The sequence below is a fragment of the Fulmarus glacialis genome, unplaced genomic scaffold (genome assembly GCF_000690835.1).
Source record: "Fulmarus glacialis isolate BGI_N327 unplaced genomic scaffold, ASM69083v1 scaffold32648, whole genome shotgun sequence".
Classification (NCBI taxonomy): domain Eukaryota; kingdom Metazoa; phylum Chordata; class Aves; order Procellariiformes; family Procellariidae; genus Fulmarus; species Fulmarus glacialis.
The window spans coordinates 53943-75488 of NW_009229488.1; the positions used below are offsets into that span (position 1 = coordinate 53943).

The window sequence follows — 21546 nt, forward strand, 5'->3', positions numbered from 1 at the left end:
TTATTAGGGTTCTTTGGGAGTTCAAGGCTTAAAAGGAATTTTTCAGCCAGAATTTGTGTGTGTAAGCAGTCTTTGCCAGTGCTAGTAACAGATTATGAAATGGGCCTTTTAATTGTTTGCTTGTAGCTCATGTTTATTTTGCTTTTTCTTTTACTTTGGAACTGGCTGAAAAACAAAAGTACTTGGTTTTGATGTTCTTAGCACTGCAGGATTGCGTTTTGTGCGCTAAAGGACAATTTTGCTTATTTCAAAACTTGAGTTTCTTAACTGAATATTGCTAAGTGTGTGGCTGTATTGATTTGAATCTTAGATCTTAGGAGAAAGGGAACATTTTTACGTGTTTGATCCATGTAGCTCTAATAATACAAACAGCAGTAATAATAACTAGGCATTGCTGGTATTCAGTGGCTCTGTGCAAGACTTGTGGAGCTCAGATATAAAGTAAAGAGACTTTATGTGGAGTTTGATGCGAAAGGGAGATTTTCATCTTGAGAGGAAAGAAAAAAATCTATAGTAAATAAAAGGAACCTGCTAAGTTTTAACTTCCAAAACTGCTACGAAAATGTATTTTCAGTCTGTGCTTCCAATTACTTTCTCTCTAGCGGTTGCAGCAGCTGCAGCTTCGGCCAACGGTGCAGCGGGCGGCCTGGCAGGGACGACAAACGGACCATTTCGCCCTCTAGGAACTCAGCAGCCCCAACCCCAGCCCCAGCAGCAGCCCACCAACAACCTGGCATCCAGCTCGTTTTACGGCAACAACTCTCTCAGCAGCAATTCCCAGAGCAGCTCGCTCTTTTCTCAGGGCTCTGCCCAGCCTGCCAACACTTCCCTGGGGTTCGGAAGCAGCAGCTCTCTCGGTGCCACGCTGGGGTCTGCGCTGGGAGGCTTTGGGACAGCAGGTAAGAACAGCAGCTTCTTTATGGGAAAGAAGGGGAGAAGCAGGTAGCTCCAAATGCAGCTAATAGGCTTGTGAGCCGCTGGAGCTGGCACTGGTGCCCCGAGCTGCTGAGCCCTCCTCTTCATCCATCTGAGGGTAAATGGAAATTTTCTTTTAGGGACTACTTTGGCTTTCAAAATCTGCAGCGCTTTCTGGTGAAACTTCTTTTAGTAGATGATATATTAGAAGTACCAAAGTAATTAATTTGTTTTGTAATACACATTATCAGTCATCCCCTTGTTGCTACGGATTAAGTTTTTAAACAGCTTTGAATTGCCTTGCCTTTATCTGCATGTGCTCGGTGGAGATACTGGACTAACAGGAATTGGCTCCGGAGTGGTATCCATCCATGTGCTAACTCTTACCTCAGAATAATGGCTAAGTAACTTTTTATGATTTTAAAAAAGCCGATCTGAGGTGGTTTCCATGTTTTATTCTGGGAATTGTTTCTGTCATACACCAAAAAAAGTCACTTACTGTGGTTGCAAGAAATGTTGCATACATGGTTTGGTTTGATTTGTTTGTTAGGCAGTTGGAGACAAAGATTTTTTTCAGAATAAAACCAAACCAGAAAGACGTCTGTGGGTTGGGTTTTTTTTCCTTAGGTTTGTTTTTTTGAAGTAGAACAATTGTTTTAATTACTGCTTAGTCTCAGAGGTAGTAATTATGTCCTGAACTTTCCTGCTTTCATCAGTGTGAAGGGCAAGTTAAAACATGCCTTTTGAACCTGCTCCATTAGAAAAACTGGGGGACATACTGTCACTTTATCAAATCACAGTTTTAAATAAAAGTTATTCTAAATATTTTTCTTAAATCCAGCCTGAGAATTTGAACCATCTCGGATTCAGGTAAACACAGCATTCGCTGCTTTCACTTAAGTTTATTTAACAAATTGAATTCAATTACTAGTTTGCTCAATGCCAAGATGCACAAAATTGTTTTACCTCAATCAATGAATAAAAATATGAGGCTGTTGCTTCTAGAACTTGTGTGCAGTCATGAAAAATGATTAGTTCATTACAGTTAACAATTTCACTATTTATTAAACAAGATTTTAATGCAAAATTGATTTTTTTCACTCAAGTTGACAGTGCATTTAAAGAGTTTGTATTTGACTATCAAGACAACTCTTCAAAAAAATGTTGGGTTTATGTATTAAATTGAATTCTGATTTCCATCTCAATAAAGCTTGGTGCAAACAGGAGCTGTTTTCTAATATAATGAAAGGTGAGCACAAGGATTTCAAGTAAATGTACACGAAGCTGTACATGCTCTTAAGTAAACATGAATAGATAAAATCTCATGTTGGATTTGTTTTAGCTCTAATGGCCAAAGAATAAATATGAGGCAATGCTTGTAGGGCGATCTAGTATCTTCTGTTAAACTAAGTGGTATGCTTAGGGGAAAAGAGCTTTGAAGTACACAAACCTTCTTCTGAAAGTTCAGAAATGAAACGTTAAGCGTTTGTCTCCAAAAGCCAACATGTTCGCTGTCGTTTCATTCTGTCGCTTCCTTTAGGTAGATTTTTATCATCTTGATCTTTCTGCGTGTAGATTTTTGGAGCTGCATTTCTCGATGTGTTCTATCGGTATAAAAACTACAAAACTATAAATGCAAAGACAGGATTCAAGCTAATTTTTAAAATCGAGGATTTCTGCTTGATCATTAGCGACGTGGTTTTAATTAATGCATTTCGTTTGGGCACATGCAACACCCTTAGGAAAACAACAGCCTGGTGCAATGAAGTTGTTAATAGGTGCCGTCGTACCGGCTCTCCAGCTATCCGTTTGTCTCAGGCAGCTTGTGGACATCACACGATTTTACTCTCTTCCTCGTTTCAGTTGCTAACTCCAACACGGGCAGTGGCTCCCGCCGAGACTCCCTTACAGGGAGCAGTGACCTGTACAAGAGGACATCCAGCAGTTTGACACCTATAGGACACAGTTTTTATAATGGCCTTGGGTTTTCCTCTTCTCCTGGACCTGTGGGAATGCCTCTGCCCAGCCAAGGACCTGGCCACTCTCAGACTCCACCACCTTCCTTATCTTCACATGGATCATCTTCAAGTTTAAACCTGGGTAAGAGCCACAGTGCTGCTGTCCCAGTACTGCAGGTTACTGCTCTGCTCTCCCTTGGTGCAGAGATGTGAACGCCCTGCTGCTGGGTAGGTGAGATACCTGCTGCTTAGTTGCTGCTTTCATTCCTGTGGCAGGGTCCCTGCTTTTGCAGAAGAAGTAGGTGAAACACTGAAGCAGGAGTTGTAGCACCTATGTTATGTGTTTGTCTCTTGCAGTAGTTCAGCTGTTAAACAGGAAGGTTTCTGTATTGCCTCCTTGTTTCCTCATCGCTAAATTATGGATAATGTTCCAAGTGTTTGAAAAACAAACTGTTTTTCTTGCACAGATCTCGGTAACAGCACCAATTGTTTATCCTTGAATAAAATAGATCTGTAGGGCTGATCTTTAAACTTGTCAAATGTTTTAAAATACCCATTAAGTTTTCAATGATAAATTAATGAGCTTAGAATACAATTTCTTCATTTAACCAAAATATGCAATGTCATCTGGAGCAGTACTTGGCTTTTAGCTGAGGATTTTGTTAAGTTTGCTTTTGAAAATTTCCGATCAATGTGGCCTTATCAAAAGCACATTAGTGTATAGGAGAGGCTTTCTTAATTTTGGTAAGATGCATTACTTTATGTAAGCTACATCTTCTGGAAGAGCTTCTAGTTGGCCCAGAGCTCTTACATGTAATGAAGTAAATCTTTAAAATAAATAAAGCAAATATTAAATAATAAAGCAATGCTCATCTGAACTTCCTGAAGTGTTCATTTCCAGGCCTCATAAACAAACAGGATAGGTTATTCATTGCATCTGCACCAGATAATTTAGTACTTGCTCAAAAAATCACTTTGTTTTGGTTCTGCCACATATCTGTCTGGATTTAACAAAACTTTTGGTTATCAGAATGGTTTTCCATGCATATATGCACTCATCAAATACTGTATTTATCATGTTTATTACATGCACGTGTGATAAATTTGATGGTGGCTAAAGCTTAGCATGGAATAGTAATAAATATGATTTTTTGAGATCAAGCGTAGATTTACCATCTTTCCTTGTTCAGAGCTTTAATAGAATTGGAAGAGGTTTTAGCTTTATTTATGCAGCTGTACAGTCCTTAAGCTGACAGTTAAATAGCTACAATAAATTAATGCTGAAGACTAACCAGATTCCAAATCTGGCACTAGAAAAAGTCTGTTGCCCCTGCAGGCAAACAAAAGAATGAATCTTAAAAACTGGATCAGAGAAAGGTTAATCTGTTTGAGAACAAACTCTGGAAAGAAAGAGGAGTTACCATTTACATAAATGGGTTGCGCCCCAGAGCAGTTAGCATGGGTCTTCCCATCTTGACAAAATATTCCACTCCTTGTAGCCAGGTTTCCTCCGTGGCTGACTTCATGTTTGGTAATGCTGCAAGAAAAACCTCATATAGCATAGCTCTGCATTTGTGTAGTTTTCACCTTGAAATCTGTAAAAGGTGATTTTATTTTTTTAAGTTTCTCTTTCACCTGCAATGGAAGAGAGTGTTAAATGTAGTTGTAGTTTCCTTTGGTTATAAAATAAGTTTTAATGCTATAAAAACAGCACAGGCATTGTTTTTCCTTGTAGGAAGCTTGAGGCTGACTCCTTTTCTATTTGGGAGTGATATCAGTAGTAGTTTGTGATAAAGAGGACGTGGAGTATTTCTAAATATCTAAAAATGAAAGGACATACGGGAACGCTCAAACGTGTTGTTTGCTAAAAGGGAAATTAGAGCAGCCTGGTTTGGAACCACGTCCTACCACTGTGTTATGTGGGGGGGGACAACCTGGGGGAGTCACTTCAAGTAACTTTCATTTCAGGGTTACTCAATGGCATAAGAAGATGGCATTAAATCTGACTTGCAATCAGCAAATCTATGGTTAAATGCAGTGTAAGTTGTGGGTTTGACTTTGTCATGTCTCATGGATGTGCAATTCGATCATTTGTTGCGTTGGTGTTGTATGTAAAGATTCAGCTCCGGCTCTTCTGGCTTTCTGAAAGCTCATAGCTGTGAAAAATGGTGTGTATTTATCAAGCTAGGTTTTTTTCTAGTGTTGTAAAGTGACCTTGTGAAATGTCTGGGCAATCACAAGTGCCTGAAATAACCACGCAGCCAGTTCTTACGGAAAGAACTACTGGAGGAGGAAGGCTGAGCTAAATACATCCTTTAAACTCAAAGGTGTATGCAACATACGCAACTGTGCATAGCTAGGACAAAGCAACTGTAAATAAATAGGCACTTCGGGTGCTAAAGCAGCAGGGGCCCTCTTCTTCCTCAGCATGGATCAAAATTATAGAATTATAAATTACTAAATACATTTTTTAAAAAATCATAAAATTTATTTTTGGCCAGGTTACACTTCACATTAGTTCATGTAGAGCCACAAGCCGTTTTTGTCGGCCCTTGTGTGTGTAGCTGGCATGGTCCCAATAGAAACACTTACCACGCTGCAGCCTGGGGCTGAATGTGTCCACCTCTGGGTTTTCCCAGTTTGGAATGGGGATCAGGGTTTGCAGCAGATAAGTAATTATTTTAATTTTATGATTTTTCTTGCAGGAGCTGCTTGGGAGAGAGCTGCCCCATACTGTAGTCAGCCTGTAATTTAAAAGGCAGGATCGGTGTGAGGAAGCTGATACACGCATGTGGGAATTTAATTTATTAGAGGGTCTTTGGGAAAACTGGCTGGGGAGTTGATAACCAGTTAGCTGTGATCGACTGGGAGGCCTGTAGGGCTGCATCTCCCTGGGCGGCTGGTGGCACACCCTGGCACTGGGCTGCATGGGGTGACAGGTTGGGGCAGTGACACTGGGGTGTCTCGGGGGCTGCTGGCTCCTGCCCTTCCCAGCCCCGGGGAGGCAGCATGGGGTCCCCTTGGCTGGTGCCTCTGTGCTGAGCCCTCCGTAGGGGAGAGCAGCAAGGACGCCTTCTCTGCCTGCTTTCTCACAGAGCCATGTCTTCATCTTCCTTTTTTTCCCATTGTTCTGACATTTCTCACTCCTGCGTTGCAGAGCAATTTGAGGGTTTTATAAAAGTACCCTGGAAGCTTGTTTAAGAAGTGATTTGTTTTCAGACAGCAGCCTTTGTGTTTCTTCCCCTGTGTTTTTGTTTTGACTCATCCTTTCATTGTCCTTTTCTTTCCCTGAAATCAGTAATTCTTTCAGGTTAGGGTCTGTCTCAAGTGTCCCAGCACATACTGAGAGGATGACGACTTACCGTTTCAAAATATGAAACGCTCGGTTGTTACGGCTGCGGTGTGAGTCTGAGTAACATGCACGCCTTGGAGTCTCCAGGATCGAGTCTGTGCACTTTGTCCTTCTCAGATACAGATTTTTCCTGACATATCCCAGACACTTTTAAGCAAATATGGTTGATAAGTTCAGAAACAGCACCACACCACAGCTGTCCCTTCTGTACAACCTTTGTGTAGTGCATACAGCACTGGTTTGCTGTCATGTGGGTGCCAAGTGCTTTGCACGGGCAGCGTAGTGTTAGCATGATAGGATGTCTCCACAAGGTTTGCAGACCCCCTTTTGAAGTTTGTTGTGGCTGAGGACGCAGGAGAAACGATCAGTGCCAACATCTTGCAGGAGTCCTATCCCTTCTTTGGGGTTTTTGCCCCTTTATTCTACCCTAGCATCCCTAAGAGCTTCGGGAGCTTCCAGCCTCCATGTGCGGCTCTTGAACAAAGAGCTGTTTCATTGTAGTTATCGGTAAGATCTGACTGAAGTCTGGGATCTGGCAAAGTCACTGTATTCCCAGCCACACATTGGCATAAAGGAGCTTGAGGTGCTCCAAGGTTTCTTGCCTTTGGTGGTTGACAGGTGGGTTTCAGAAGCGCTTGCTTGATTTAGGAAACCTGTCCCCCACAGAGTCTCTTAATTCCCAGTACGATGTTGAACATCATGGGGAGACCTGCAGTCAGCATCTCCATCAGAAGAGAGAGGGACAGGTGGAAAACTGGAGTAATTCATGGTTTATTTTGAATCTCCAAAAAGATCAGAAGGTTTTTCTCAGAAAACCTCTGGCAGAGAAGACTTTGTACAAACTGTGCTTTCCCTCTTAACTAAGGGATAAGGCATAGGTGATAACTGTGTGAGTGCTAAACCCTTTCCTCTTACAGCCATTTGCAGATGATCAGGAACTAGTTTTCCACTTCAGCGCATTAGTGCTATGACTCTTACTTGCTCCAGGCTTTCAAAAAACAAGTGGTAATTCTGAGCTCTTTGAATGCCATGGAAAATGTCAGTAAGCCATTGCTCAGCTTGTTGCTGTTGGGTTTCCTTTACCTGAGAGGTGATCTACTGTTCCTTTAAATATCCTGGTCCTTCCAGCAGTGAGGAATATCACTTGGTCACTTTTCGGAGTTCTTGCTCAATTAAGAAGTCAGGTAGATAGAGAAGATGATGGCCACGCCATTGGCAAGGCAGCATAAGAAAGAGATGTGAACAAGAAGCTCTCGAGTCTCCTTCTCCTTGAGGTTTGGCACCAGCTCTGGAGAAGTCAGAACACGTTTGCCCAGCTCAGAGACACGGGAACTTAATTAGGCCTTTATCAGATACTTAATTCTCATACAGTGTTTCCTGCACGGGAGCTTCCTTTAGGCGTTGATGGCAGAGGAGTGCAGTTCACTCAGCTCTTTTTTTTTTTTTTTTTATTTAATATTTTTATTTCAGACGCTGTCATGTGCACGGCTGCCAGGAGAAGGTCTGTTCTCTTTGCAGACAGCCCTACCGATGTTTGCCTTGAAGATCTTCCTCCTTTGCAGAGCCTTTTTGTGGCTGCTTTTTTTCAGGTGGTTTGCCCTCGCTGCCCCACGTTGGCCTTTCAGGTGGCAGGTTCCCATGCGATAAGAACATTTTTCTTGGGAGGACTTTGTCCCACCCAGGAAAAACCGTAGTCGCTCAAGGCATCTTGCGGTCTTTGACCAGCAGAGGGATCCCGAGCCCTGCAAGAAAGGGAAGAGTCCTCTGCCATAGCTCTGAAGCAAATTTCGAAAAATTACAGGCAAGGTTTAAGTTGGTTCCTATCAATGCTTGCAGTTTGCTAACTGTATGATAAAGCATTACCTATTCCCCATACCTGTTACTGGGTAACTCAGCAGCTGTCTTAATGTGGATGAAAATCTTTAGGGCATTTGTGAAAGCACAGGATTTTTTGAAGAATTTATTTGTTGTTTTTAATTTATTGTTATTTACCCGTATTTAATAGTGATTTGGTTTTTATATCCAAAATTTTTGTACTTGCTTCTTGCTGCCTTTTTCTTATCTAATTTTTTCTTAATTCTGTCCCCACCATCAGTATGCTGCTTTTAAATCAGTCCTTTGCACGGCAGCAGGATAGGTGGGAAAAAAACTGAGGATGGAGGATAAGGTAATTATAAACAGCAAGTTAGCAAGTGGTGGAATTGACAATTTGTCTGTTTTAGACAGTTTTGACACAGAGTGAGGAACAGAATTGTTACAGTCTGTTCTATGCTGAGTCTGTAGCTGATCCTAACAATACAATGGTGCCATGCTAAGGAACTACACTTGAACATGTCCCCATCTAAATTATTTTGGGGGCAGCTCGCTTAGCTTAGTTGAGAATACCTCCTAGTTGAACCATGTCGGAAACCCATCTCGATGCAAAAGGAGTAATTAGAAGTAAAATGGCATGCACAGGTTGTAAATTAATCCCTCAGCCACTTTATTTCATCTTGTGAAATACCCTTGTTTTGATGACTTGCAGGAGGGCTCACGAATGGGAGTGGCCGTTACATCTCTGCTGCTCCGGGGGCTGAAGCCAAGTACCGCAGGGGCAGCAGTGACTCCACGCTCTTCAGGCCCAAAAAAAACTCGCTTGCGCTATGGGATGTCTGATGTGATGCCCTCTGGCCGAAGCAGGCTGCTTGAAGACTTTCGCAACAACCGGTACCCTAATTTACAGCTGAGGGAGATTGCTGGTCACATCATGGAATTCTCCCAAGATCAGCATGGATCCAGGTGGGATTAAAAACCTTGCGCTATAGGAAGATTTTTGGGACAGCTGCAGTTTGAGTTAGCGTCGTTTGCAATTTGTATCATGTCCTGAAGCAAAGAGGCAGAACAGGGAAAAGGAGGTGTGAAAAGCCAAGTAGCGTAACATTCTGACCCTTCTTTTTAAAGATTGTTTGGGTACAAATGCTGATAGCAGGAGTCCCTTCTCTAAAGTGGAGCTTGCTTGTTTCGTAATTTCCTTCCTAGTCCCACTGGCATAGCTTAACTCATTTTAAAGAGCTGCCTGGATGCAGGACCTTGCTGTATTATTCTATTGAGATCTGCTTTGCTTGGAATGAGGAGATTTTTGGGGTACCGACAATGACGTGTGGCCACGGACCTCGTGGCTGCGACCACCCGAGGTTTCAGATAGCTGCATAGGGCAACTGTGTTTTAAAGATTTGTGTTTTGTAAGAGCTCAGTGTATGAAGCTTTTGAATGGGTTTGTGTTAATCAGTGCATTGCGGGCATATGTGCCAGTGGCATCACACCAGCCCTATTTTTCAGGTTTATTCAGCTGAAACTGGAGCGTGCTACCCCAGCAGAACGTCAGCTTGTGTTCAACGAGATCCTCCAGGCAGCTTATCAGTTGATGGTCGATGTATTTGGAAATTATGTCATCCAGAAGTTCTTTGAAGTAAGTCTGCATTCCCCTGCAACTCTTACTCAGATGCCTGCTGTCCTGAGGTATTGGATAAGCTCGTAGAAACCCTGCTATTTGGCTAAAACAATGGATACATCAACACTGATGTCATCTCCTCCCCACAGGCTGCTGCATCATTCCTGTTGGGGTGACGGAGGTGTGGGACTCATAAAGATTCATCTGAAAAGTAACACTTTGCTTTGAGATGCAAAAGGTGTAGGAATAAACAGCAACATACCCAGGAGACATAGGTCCAACAAGACTTTTCAAGGATGCTGTGCTGAGCTGTCAGTACTCATGTATTTAGGAACAAAAGACACTTTTCCAGTGAAAGTGTTGTGTTTTCATATCAGGACGTTGGGCAGACGCCCGTTTCTCCTTCTTGAAACTGGTGTGTTCGTTCTCCACCAAGCCTTGGTGGTTCTTTTATCCAGTAATTTTATAGCAATCCTGTCAAGGGTTAGTGAACTGGCGCATGTCACCCTGGTGGCTCCAGCACCTTTGACTCTGGAGTTTGTTTCACGTGTGTCAGGCATGTGTGACAGACACAGAGCAGACGTCTGGCTTGTGCCTGTTCACATCCATTGAGATGTGGTTGGTATTTTCTTTCTTTTCAGTAGGCACAGTGTTTCTTCTTTAACACTTCGGCATGACAGCGTGGGAGGGCTGCTGTGCCGCTTGGCCACATGAGGTTTTTGTGCTTGTAGTGATTGGTTTTCATCTTCCCAGTTTGGCAGTCTGGAACAGAAGTTAGCCTTGGCAGAACGTATCCGTGGGCATGTTCTGTCCCTGGCTCTGCAGATGTACGGCTGTAGGGTGATCCAGAAGGCCCTTGAGTTTATTCCCCCAGACCAGCAGGTAATTGTAAGTTTCAATTTTAACTTTCTTCTTGATGTTTAACGTTCCTTGCCGTTTGGTGACCTGAACTGCGACCTTCTGTTCCTCTTGTGGCTGGTGTTCTTTTGGTTTGGTTTATGGCATGTTTGTTACGTTTTATGTGCATGATAAATTTGTGACACCGTTCTTGGGTCTCATTGTTATCTCCGTGTTCCACTTAACTGGTAATGGTGTTGGTTCTCTGTTAACTCCCTGAAATCAGATGAAGTATGTAGGGGAAACTGAGAATGATAGTGAATTAGAAGATACTTTTAAATCCCTTGAGGGAAGCAGTGCCAGAGTTTTGCCTTCAATATTCGCTGAGATATCACTGCTTTGATATGTGGGTCAATACTCTGCTTTCCTGCAGTGAGATGTACGAGGAGCTCCTAGTTCCTGTCGAGCCAGGCCTGGCATTGGAGAGATGTGGATGATAGCCAGAGTCCCGCTCAAAGCTCATTAATAAAGGAATTCCTCTAGGGTTTTATGAACAATGAATTAAGATGAAAAATACGCTAGGCAAGCTAGCTAATAAAGGTGTTAGCAATTGTAATACAAGAATCTCAATGTAGGTTATTAAATTAAAAAACTGAAGCAGGCTTTAGGAATGCACGTTCCCTTTGGGTCGAGCCTGGGCTAAGCTGCTGACACACTTGTCAGCAGGGCGGTGGGTGATGGCCCAAACTCTGGCATTTCTGGTCCGAGGATTTACTGATTGTCTTCTTCCAGAATGGTGTTTTAGAGTACGCTGTACTCCTGAAATGCCTGGTTTTGTGTCAGTTGCAGACCTGAACTCGTCCAATTTTGTAGTGTCATTAAATTCCCCAAAACTATCATTCTCTGTTTTCCGATTGTGAATCTTTTAGCCTCTGTGTGTGTTACTTTAGTCATATCTAAACCTTATCTTCTTGGTTTCCTTAATTATCATACAATATTACCTTGCCTATGTAAAATACTAGCAAGTTCTTATCCCAGTGCTGACCCCATTTTAGTGACATATGAAGCTGATACCTGAAAAGTTTGTGAAGTTTGGACATTTTAGATTTCTTTCTCTTTCAGGGGAGCAGAGGAGGGAATGGGGGATGCACAGTAAAGTTGTGTATAAGTAAAATTTCTTAAATTTGGATACTTAACTTGTAAGAGGACACTCATGTTTAATGAAATGAGTGCTTCATCTTCATTTCCTAATAGTATTTTTCTTGGTGGTTTCTGTAGCACAGCAGGCTTCATCTCAGCACTTGGCCACTGGAAAACTTCCAGTTTGAAATACATCAGTGCATCCTTCATACCTTTCGTATTCTTGACCAGGTTTAGCAGTGAAAACTTTGCATTTATCAGCCGTGAATCCTGGTGGTGCTTTCTGTTTGTCTTTCTCTCCTCCTAATAGAATGAGATGGTACGGGAGTTGGATGGCCATGTCCTGAAGTGCGTGAAAGACCAGAATGGTAATCATGTGGTGCAGAAGTGTATTGAGTGTGTGCAGCCTCAGTCCCTGCAGTTTATCATTGATGCGTTTAAGGGACAGGTGAGTCCTTAACCAAGATACTGACTCTTATTCTTTGTATTCTTTTATGTTGCTTTGAATAGCATGATAGTGGCTGTAACTTGTTCAAATATTTTGAATTTTAGCAAGCATCAGTTGAAAGGTTTCTGCAGCAACATGAGGGAGCCTAGAAACTCTTTGGTCATGTCTCTGTTACCATTTTTGTGCAGGTATATCACAGTGAAGCATCCTTGCAAAAATCTGTTTTACTGGAACATCAAGTATTTTTTGACTGATGGAGGGGAAAGCAAGTCTCATTAATCCATCCTCATAGTAAAGGTGGTGAGCAGAGTTTTGTGATGGATATAGTAAAGTTTCATTATGATCCTCTCTGTGAGGATGGCTTAGAGGACTGCTGTTTCCCAAGGGTCTTGGACCAGGAGAAAAACATGAGTTTCATCTAGAAAAGGGCAGTTATTTGTCCTTCATTCTCCCATTTTTTTTCTTGTATTCTCTCCTGAATTGATGTGCTGGATATTAATTGTGTAGCTGGCTTTATTCTGCCTGTAGTCAGCTTGTCTTCTATTACAAAAGCACTGGTTTGGGCGTTTCCAACTTCAACTTAATTAGCTTTGGAGGGAGACTTTGAAGTATTGAGGGTTTTGCCACAGGGATGTGAGGATAGCCCGGGGTTATTATAGCAGGAACCAGGCTTTATTAGTTTGGCTGTTCCTGGAACAGCTGTGAAAGTGGGGACTTGCTTGGCTATGTCAAAACAAGCAGGATTCTAGCTGGAAACTTGCTCAGCAGATTTCCTGGTTAGAATTTAACTTTGGACCTTCCACTGGGGAGTTGGGCGAGGCAGAAATACCTCTGGGAACTTGCTTGATGGCATTGACATTTCTTTGACCAGCTGTCCCAGTTTCATCTGAACTTTCATATGAAAGATTAAACTTCTCACCTCAAGCCTGTTTTTCTGCAGTTAATTGCACTTCAAGTCCTGTTTTCCTGCACAGTTTACTCAATTGTTATTAAAAATGTGTAGACTGTCAATTTAACTTCAGTGCTTAGATTTGCTACTTTTGTTAATTTTGAGAAACCAAATAGGACTTTGTGCTTTAGACAGAAAACTGTGCAGCAATAATAAAATCTGTCATGTTCTTACCAACAGATGTGGTAATCCGTTAGAAATTAGAGAAAGAAGGTTCTTTGTTGTCACTTCTCCTAAGCGCAGTTAAGGATTTTAAACAAATCCAAATAGTTGAGGAAAATCCTTTGCTGAGCATGTTTAACCTTTCTGGTTCATACCATTTCTTACACAGCTTAAAATACGTAGCTGGCAAACGTAGCTGGATTTATTCTTCTGTAACAGTGTTTTAACACAGCTTCTGATAATGCTTGGCTGTCCTAGTGCTCTTTTTATTAATCAAGAGGCTTTACCGTTTCTTTTCCTGTTCCATGAATGGGGAGGCTGAAGCTGAAGGTAGGGATGTGATGTGCCTGCGATCACCCAGTTAGTCCTGTGGCAGTGGGGAACAGATGTTTCCAGTTTCAGTTTATGCTATCTGGAGCTGCAGTGCTGCAAGCTGGCATTACCTACCATGCCTGGGAAAAACCACCATGTGTTCATTTAATTCCGAAAGGTTTCTAGGATTGACAAAGACTAACAGATGTGTTGCTGCCTGTGCTTGCCTGTCTTTGTTGAACGCAGGTTTTTGCGTTGTCTACACATCCATATGGCTGTCGTGTGATCCAGAGGATCCTTGAGCACTGTCTTCCTGAGCAGACCCTTCCCATCTTGGAGGAACTTCACCAACACACCGAGCAGCTTGTTCAGGTCAGTGTGGGAAGGGGGAATGTGGGTGCTGTGAGATGTTTCTCGGTTACTGCTTTGTATTAGGAAAACTCCTGGCAGCCTATTTGGGACTGCAGCTGTAGTGCTGCTGGGGTCGTCTGAACACAGGGACTCTGTTCCTGAGGAGGAATGGGAAGGAACATGGCAGACAAGAAATGCATCACCACCAATTGTTTTGGCTATGTGCAACCATCCAGCAGGTATCAAAGTTGTAGTTACTTTCCTTTTTGAAAAGGATCTTAAGTATTGAGTGGGTGCGTGTCCTAATGCTTCACTCTAGAAGTTACAGTGCAAGTAAGATCTTAAAGGAGTTGATGCGAAGAGCTGATTGCTTCTAGGAAAAGAAAATGCCAAGTAATTGGGGTTCTTAAAATGTGTTGGTTTTATGCACACCCCCTTCCTGGCTGCCTTTCCTCTTCCTTGCAATCCTTCTGAGAACTTGTTTTTCTAGGATTCTGGTGTTGGGGCACGATGGATATAACAGCAAATGAACCCTGCCCTGTATGCTCATTTATTTAGCACATGGAAGGTGGGAAGAGGTTGGGCATGGAGGTGAGGCAACGGGTCATGCCTCTGGTATTGTGAACGGGGAAAATATGTATCTTGTGATCTGAATATACACACATTCAGAATATGAACGTGCGTAAGGACAGTCTCCCATAGCTAGAACCATGGTGCAGCCCTCCAGGATGTGTGATTTGGTATGTTTGAACCTGCAGAAAGCAAAGAAACTTGAAATAAGCAGAGTATTGACATTTCATGTTCAAGGAAATTGTTTTGAGTTTTATAATTGGTACAAAGATGTAGTATTTTATCTCCTGGTAAAACGCTAGAATGCACATTTTTGTAGAAGTAGAAAGTATTTACATGATTTATACAGTAGATATTTTAATTAGTGTTTAGTTCAAGTTTGTAAGTCTTAATGCGCATTGGGAACTAGTTTGATGTTAATGGTTCCTGTCCACGTTTTGTCACACACTTCTGCTGTCTCTCAAACAGGATCAGTATGGGAACTATGTTATCCAGCATGTACTAGAACATGGTCGGCCTGAGGATAAGAGCAAGATTGTAGCAGAAATTAGAGGCAACGTGCTCGTGTTGAGTCAACATAAATTTGCTAGGTATGAATTTGTTCCTTAAAGTCTCCATGCCCCGTGGGAGCATGGACACATGCTAGAGTTGCAGAAGAGTTAGGGGTGGGGTGTAGGTAGGTGAAGGGAGCTGAAAATAACTTTTTGCTTAACACCAGAATGCTATTTATAACTGCTTGTAAACTGGGATGAGTGACTGGCAAGGTAAGTTTTACTTGTAATGAGGGAGGATGAAGATGTGGAAGAGTAGCTCTAATCCAACTTCCTGAGCTTGACCAAGAGTTCTTGTGTGTGTTTGGTTTTTTTTGTTTTGTTTTGGTGTTTTTTAAGTGGTCACTATCCCTTGGATAGTAACATGCCATAAGAGCATTTCACTGCCTCTGGGATGCTGTGTCAAGCCACAAGGGAGCTTGGGAAATCAATGTAGCAACAATTCTTTTTCATCCCACTTTTCACAAAAGAATCTGTGCTTTTTATATGTTAAGTCTTGCAGTCCTTTTTGGGACACATGCATAATGATACCCTGTTAGGGAATCTGCAGCAGTCTGAGGTTGTTAGTCCAGATGCTACAGAGCTACACACGGGTGGAAGCAAAATCCAGGTACCTTAGTGGATGTCAAGATGAAGTAATACTTCCCACATTTGTAAATTCCTTTTGTGTGTGTTTCTAGCCATTTGAACATGAAGGCTGAGCTCTTCAAAGGCTCAATGTTCTCACTTTTTTATGATTAGTAAAATAGTGCTTTAATATTTACGGACAAAAGGGAAGTGTAACATTAACAAGAACTAGAAGAGCATGGTCTTAATGTTGTTATTTCAGGTTCTGCCTCCCTGACTTGCCTTGCTCTTTTTTTCTAAACTTCCTTCCAGATGGAGCGTTAATTAGTGTAGGATGTCCCCTGAGCTGAGCACTAGTTGTGGCAAACCACTTGGTGATTTTATGATTCAGTCAGGGATGCAGAAGATAAGACTAGCAAAACTCTCTGCCCCCTTTCATCTATCCTATTTAACTTGGCTCTCTGGAGAGCAGAGACTAATCATCTAATATATTCAGGAATTTTGGAAGTTCTCTGCCTTTGCTAAGATCTTTCGTTCCTGAATAAGCATTTCCCTGTTGTTCTAACCTTGGACCTCTGTTCCCGTCGAGCTCCAGTACTGAGAAAACCAAACAAAGAACAACTCATCTGCTTCTCTAATGGGCACGCTATGAGAACAGATGCTGATCTCAAATACAGCATCATTGTAGAGTTGCACAAATTTGGGTGACATAAAACCTGAACTGGTCCTTTACCCAAATTCCCACTCAGATCCCAAGTTCCTTGGACTGGTCTTCTGTTTCACATTGCTGAACTTCTGTGCCAGCACATATGTCTCTTACAAACGGTCTGCCCTTGCTAGAAGCATAAGAGGTCCGTTTGGGATTGAATGAAAAGCCCAGCAGAGAAGTTGCGTGCTCACAGATTTGTCCTTCTTTTATTGTTACAGCAACGTGGTGGAGAAATGCGTTACTCATGCCTCCCGTACAGAGCGTGCCATGTTGATCGATGAGGTGTGCACTATGAATGATGGCCCTCACAGTGCCTTATACACCATGATGAAAGATCAGTACGCCAACTACGTGGTACAGAAGATGATCGATGTGGCAGAACCAGCTCAGCGGAAGATTGTCATGCACAAGGTAAGCAGCTGCCGTCAATTGATAAGGATGTAAGGCTTGTCACTGCTACACTGGTTGCGGAGAGAAAATAAGGCTGAGATGATTGCTTTTGCCATTAGAATTTCCTAACAACGGAGGTATTTCAAAGTTGCGTATTTCAGTAGTAGCTGAAATATGAAAATGTGAAATAATGAGATGCCATTTGGACTTAAAACTAGCTGGTTGCTTCTAGCAATCTCTTCTGACCCAGTAACCTAGTTCTGCACTCGTGGCATAGCAAAAGCTGCTAAAAACCGCCCAGACTTACTGCAGCAGCACCATCGGGTTGGTGCCTCGCGAGGGACCCTCTGAAGGTCTGGCGATGACGACACACTTGCCCTCACTGAGAACAGCGTTCGCTGATGAGAGCAGTTTTACACGCTCAGTGGAGCCGAGCCAGACCTCGACACGCCTGAAGCCCGAGCGTGGACCTGCTGGTTGCGTTTCTGAGGGCTGCGGGCGCTGCCTTGTCACTTCACGTCCCTGCTTTACAGCCCCGGTCAGGACAGTCAGGCTGGCTGGTAACAGCACGCTAACGGGGCGCGTTGCTGTAGCGTCTGAGCCTGGAGCCATTAATCAAATTCTCTATTTCTCGGTTTTGAATACGGTTTTGATGAGAGACTTCCACGGTTTACCATTATGCTGCAGTGTTTGAATGCGTAACAGTTTCAAGACTTAATATTTGTCAAAAATGAAGACGTTTTGGAATTAAATATGCATTGCTGCTAGTCCTACCTCGCAAGGCTATATGCCTACTGCCCCAAGGGCAGGAATCTCTCAAAATCAGGTGATGTCTTCATTTTCCTGCTTTTAAAGGTCACATTTGCGGGTCCTTATAATTGTAATGAATGGAAAAAAATATGTTTTTAAATATGTAATGGAACTGAGATTATTTTCTTCAGTCATGTGTTTTAGGGTCTGTTACTTCGTGAAAAATACCAGCTACAGCTAGACCTCTTACTCGAAATAAAATACTGACTAACACTGGCTTGGAAAACTCCATGTTTATTTATTTTTAAGAGGAACTGTGAAGAGTGTCAGGTATTCAAATCCCAATGAAATCAAGTGTATTTAAGAATCCTTGAGTAGAACGGACGGAGTGATTTTTCTGTAAGAAGAAGTAGGTATTACCTATGTAAGGGAGCTGATTTTTACCTAAACAAGGCAGTTGATCAGTATATAAACAACATACATGCAGCTGAAATAATCTTCTGGGAGGTTAATTCTTAGGTTTAGGAATCATTCAGATAGTTCGTTTAAACCAAAATCTGTACTAGTCCAAAAGAAATGATAAAGATAATTAAATAAAAGTGTATGGCAAGGAATATACGCAGTTTAACTGTAGCAGAATGACCTGTAGCTTTGCTAATCTATATATGGAGATATATATATTAAAATATATATATACACACGAATGATCTCTACTGACATGTTCTTCTTCCTGTCAAGCAAAGTCTTTTGAATAAAATGCTAATTAGGTTATCAGTGTGGTTGTCAAAAATAGAACTGGGATGACAGGTAAATAGGACTGACTGAATATGAAGATTTCAGCTACATTATCAAGCTGAATGAAAGCCTGGGAAAATTGAGTGTATTGACTGTTGCTTTTGGATTGTGAAAATTGCTATTAGTACAAACAAGCAGTTTGTGTTACTGTTAAAGACAGCACTTTTATTTAAAAAAAAAATATTGAAAAGTAATTTTAACAGTCAGTTCTGTCAGTAAAAAAAAAAGAGTCTTAGAAATGAAGACGAACGAAGAAGGAACTGTTGGACCTGGGGAGCTTTTCCTCTCCTTAACCTCAGAGCAGCAGTCAGACCTTCTTGGAAATGGGATGTGGGGAGGGCCAAGGCATCAATTTATGATGATTACACGATGGGTCCTTGAACTGAAATAGGAATTTAAGCGGTTAGAGGCTGAGCTGATGAAATAGGATGAATTTGGGATGGATTTCCCATGGGAGTTTTACAGTCAGTCCTGGCTCAGGCAAGTCACGGTGATGTATCTACCCGAGGAGCAGGGAGTGCTGTACATCATGTTCTGGCTATTTTCTCGTTCTGTCTGCAGCTTCCACCGTAGAGTAAAAAGTCCATTGTAATTGTGTTATTGAAGGAGCGTGCTGGTGGTGTGGGATATTTCTCATCTAGTAATGAAAATGAATTGCTCTTATGTCTCCTTCCTCTGAAACTGTCCAAGAGAACTTCAGCATCATAATGATGTTACTACAACAAAAACAGCTTTCCTTGCTTGGGTGCTCTGGCAGTAAAGGTGGTTTTACTCTGGCTACAGCCATTAGAGTGGCGTTGGAAGTGACTTTTACTGTGAAGTAGTGTGAGCGGGGGAAATTTGCTTCCACAGACCTCTGCTTAAAATAAATATTGTAATTGTCAGGTTCAGAAATTAAACTGCTGTTTAGCCCAAGAACACTGCATGCCTCTCCCACTAGCTCTTTCAAATAGGCTGCTGAAATTCATACCAGCAACTCTTCCAGGCTTTTAGCAGGTTTTTGAAGTTTAGTCTGTAGCCTGGAAGGAGGCAGAAGACCCTGCTCGTGTTCAGGAAAAGCTGCTCAGCCCCACTAGACCCTTTGATGCCTTTTCTGCCTTAGTGTGCTTGCCCCCGGGCTGGGGGCAGGGTGTCAGGGCACCCTTGGGAAGCTCGAGCACCCAGGGGTTGTCTTTCCAGGCTCCTCTCTTGGGACAAAGCCTTGTATTCATCCACACGCTGGGATACAACTGGATTCCAGTAATACGGCTCAAGACGATGCCACCTGCTTGACCAGAAGTTCCTCCTAAAAATAACATCAGCGAGTTGTGGAACATTAACTTGATTCACAGTAATTGAGGTGATTACAGCAAATGGCACTTTAATATTTCAGGCATTTTTGTGGTCTTCTGGTCTTCTGCTGGTGGCTGGCACTCTGACCGTACGGTACCTGGAGCTCGTCGTAATTCCAGTTCCTAAGCTTCACTCGCTCTTCTTTTATCTCCTAGATCCGGCCTCACATCGCTACCCTGCGTAAATACACCTACGGCAAACACATTTTGGCCAAGCTGGAGAAATACTACATGAAGAACGGGGTGGATCTAGGGCCCATTTGTGGACCACCGAACGGTATCATTTGAAGCAGCGAACTGGGGAGGAGCTCACTGGCCATCCGGCATCTACAACCAGCAACCGACGATATTCCAATATACAGTTCGAACGTATTTTATGGTTGCTAAACTGCTAAAAAAAGAAAAAAGAAAAGCCTTTGTAAATTTCTTTAATTTTATTATGCATAACATGTACTAATTATTTTTTTTAATTAACTAATTGCCCTGCTGTTTTACTGGTGTATAGAATACTTGTACATAGGTATCAAATGTACATGGAAGGCCACATTTTTGTTCACTGTTGTATCTATATTCCAAATGTGGAAACTTTCAGGGTGGTTGGTTTGAAGAAAACAAACAAAAAAACCCGTTTTTAATTCATCTGCCTTGCAGGCAACTTTTTTGCAAATACCTGTTTTTTCTCCTTTTAGTCAAAAGTCAGCAAGAAGTTTGAATTTTAGTTAAATGGCACAAATGACGCATTTAACGCTGTTTATAAATAAAAAAAAATTCAACTTGCTAAAGCTTCAGTTTAAAAAAAGAATTAAGTTTTTGAAACTTTTTAATTGCTTTTTTTTTTTTTTGAGTATAACATGCTAAAGGAGGTAGCTTAGCTGTCGTTTTTGGGAAGAAAACGTACACACCCAGAAAGTTTTTAAAGCGAGGGGGTGGGGGGCGGGTGTACTTGTTTACTGCCTACTCAGTTTGTTCTGTTAACATTGAGAGACACAATTTGATTATTTAGCATGAGGAAAAAAAAAATCCAACTCGGCTTTGGTCTTGCTTCTATAAATATATAGTGTATACTTGGTGTAGACTTTACATATATAAAAATTTGTAGTATTTTCTTGTTTTGATGTCTGATCTGTATCTATAATGTACCCTAGTAGTGGAACATACTTCTGACTGTACAATTGTACATTTGTAAACCTCTGTAATGTAAATGTGGAGAAGTTTGAATCGACATAAACCCGTTTTTTGGTAAGAAAAAAGAATTAGCAAAACCTGTGCATTTCAGTGTATATTCACACCTTTTATGGTCGTAGCATATAGTGTTGTATATTGTAAATTGTAATTTCAACCAGAAGTAAATTTTTTCTTTTGAAGGAAATGTTCTCTTTATACAGCCTAGTTAATGTTTAAAAAGAAAAATAAATGCTTGGTTTTATTTGTCACCTAGTTGAACAGTAGCGATCCTTTCTAAATGTTATACAAAAATGATTCAGTTCAAAATAGTGTTTTTTTGAATCTTAAAAAGTAATGTTTTGCTTATTTTGTGACAGTAAGAAACAAAAAGTGCAAAAGTACAGAATCCCCTAGTTTTCCTTACAATCAGAGTCCCTTTTCACCTTGTAAAGTGTGAATCACCTTCCCTTTTTGTACAGAAGATGAACTGTATTTTGCATTTTGTCTACTTGTAAGTGAATGTAACATACTGTCAATTTTCCTTGTTTGAATATAGAATTGTAACACTACACGGTGTACATTTACAGAGCCTTGTGTATATTTCCAATGAACTTTTTTGCAAGCACACTTGTAACCATATGTGTATAATTAACAAACCTGTGTATGCTTATGCCTGGGCGACTATTTTTTGTAACTCTTGTGTAGATTGTCTCTAAACAACGTGTGATCTTTATTTTGAAAAATACAGAACTTTGGAATCTGGCTTTGTGTTTACTTTGAACACCTTCAGTGGAGTGCCACCCCCACAACTTTTTGCCTTTTTATAGTTAAGAGCAGCCTTCCCGCCTCGGCCGAGGGCTCTGAG

At 41.6% G+C, this 21546-nt stretch overlaps 1 protein-coding gene across 1 annotated transcript in view; it reads left to right on the forward strand.

Annotated features, from left to right (window-relative positions):
* The window catches only part of LOC104081230 (pumilio homolog 1-like), a 70556-nt gene extending 50273 nt beyond the window's left edge, over positions 1–20283 (forward strand). The window contains 11 exon segments of the mRNA XM_009583877.1: positions 603–899; positions 2779–3015; positions 8750–8849; positions 8851–9003; positions 9544–9673; positions 10409–10543; positions 11943–12080; positions 13750–13875; positions 14893–15014; positions 16470–16662; positions 19674–20283. Of these exon segments, the coding sequence (XP_009582172.1) occupies positions 603–899; positions 2779–3015; positions 8750–8849; positions 8851–9003; positions 9544–9673; positions 10409–10543; positions 11943–12080; positions 13750–13875; positions 14893–15014; positions 16470–16662; positions 19674–19805 (1763 nt within the window). The 3' untranslated portion in view covers positions 19806–20283.
* The last annotated feature ends 1263 nt before the right edge of the window (positions 20284–21546 follow it).